General features: G+C 32.5%; 1 protein-coding gene across 1 annotated transcript; it reads right to left on the bottom strand.

Annotated features, from left to right (window-relative positions):
• Positions 1-734: 734 nt before the first annotated feature.
• LOC126909645 (uncharacterized) lies at positions 735-1,271 on the bottom strand (the record flags this gene model as incomplete). The annotated part of the gene is made up of 1 exon (XM_050692083.1): positions 735-1,271. A coding segment is annotated over exon 1 (405 nt), but the record flags the coding sequence as incomplete, so codon positions are not given.
• Positions 1,272-1,362: the final 91 nt, after the last annotated feature.

Genomic DNA, 1,362 nt, shown 5'->3' with positions numbered 1-1,362 from the left:
AATTATCAATTCACTATGGTAGATGTTGGAGCAAATGGTAGAATATCAGATGGAGGCGTACTTTACTACACAAAATTTTGGGAAAAATTTGAAAACCATACTTTAAACATTCCACNGAAAAATTTGAAAACCATACTTTAAACATTCCACCACCGTCATGTTTAACAAATACTATTGAAAAATACCCTTATGTATTTCTTGGCGACGAAGCATTTTCATTGAAGACTAATCTTATGAAACCATATAGTCGACATGATTTGACTAATAAGCGCCGTATTTTTAATTACCGCCTTTCGCGTGCCCGTCGTGTGGTAGAAAACGCTTTCGGAATACTAGCCAGTCGGTTTGGAGTTTTTCAAAAACCAATAAACCTCGAACCAGACAAAGCGTCTACAATTACATTAGCCTGCTGTTATTTGCATAATTTCTTAATAGAAAATAATAAACATCTTTATTGTTCAAGAAATGTACTCATAACAGAAAATTTGGAGACAGGTGAACTTCAAATTGGCGATGAAATAACCGAAAATGTGTTAACTCCTTTGCAAAAAAATCCTATTCCAAATAAAAGTGCGAATGGGAAAATGGTAAGAGATAAATATTGCGATTACTTCAGTGAAGAAGGTCAAGTCCCATGGCAGTTAAATATTAATAATATACATTAACTAATTTATATTTGTATTATTCTTTTATTATATTTTTAGAAATAAAATAATATATTTTAATGATCTTACCTTGTCATTATTTGTGTCATCGTTTATCGATGAAGTACTATCTACTGGTTTTTCCAAATCGGCCAAAAACGCCAGTTCTTCAAATAACCAACTCGAAGGTTGATAAATGTCGTCAGCTCCAGCGCCACTTCTTTTAGATTCATGAATTTTTTTTAATTCTTTACGGAAATTACTTCGTAAAGTATTAATTTTCTTTTTTACATCATCTATAGAAGCATCAGGCTTAATTAACTTATAAACAACTAATAATTCACTATAAGCATCTTTTTTTTTGTCTCTATTACTATAGTCTTTGCAACGAATATCCCATAAACATTTTAAATCTTTATACTTGGAAACAAAATCACGTAATTGTTGTTCACGGCATTCGCGCGCGTTTGGAAATTCATCACGTGTGTCATCCATTGCTGCGATGTCAATACTGACGAAATGTCAATATCGACCTCACACTATCAATATAATCATCAGTAACCAAATACTGACGACTCGATATCCGAATTTTTCATCAGTCATCAGTATCGTTTTATCATACTGACAGTACATCAGTACTCACATCACACGATCAATAATACTGTCATTATCCAAAATACTGTCAGTAATATTGATCGTGTGAGGGCCGCTTAAATAT

The sequence above is a fragment of the Daktulosphaira vitifoliae genome, unplaced genomic scaffold (genome assembly GCF_025091365.1).
Source record: "Daktulosphaira vitifoliae isolate Bord-2020 unplaced genomic scaffold, ASM2509136v1 Scaffold_768, whole genome shotgun sequence".
NCBI classification, from domain to species: Eukaryota; Metazoa; Arthropoda; class Insecta; order Hemiptera; family Phylloxeridae; genus Daktulosphaira; species Daktulosphaira vitifoliae.
The sequence above is the reverse complement of the archived record's forward strand: the minus strand, read 5'-3'. Positions and strand labels throughout refer to the sequence as shown.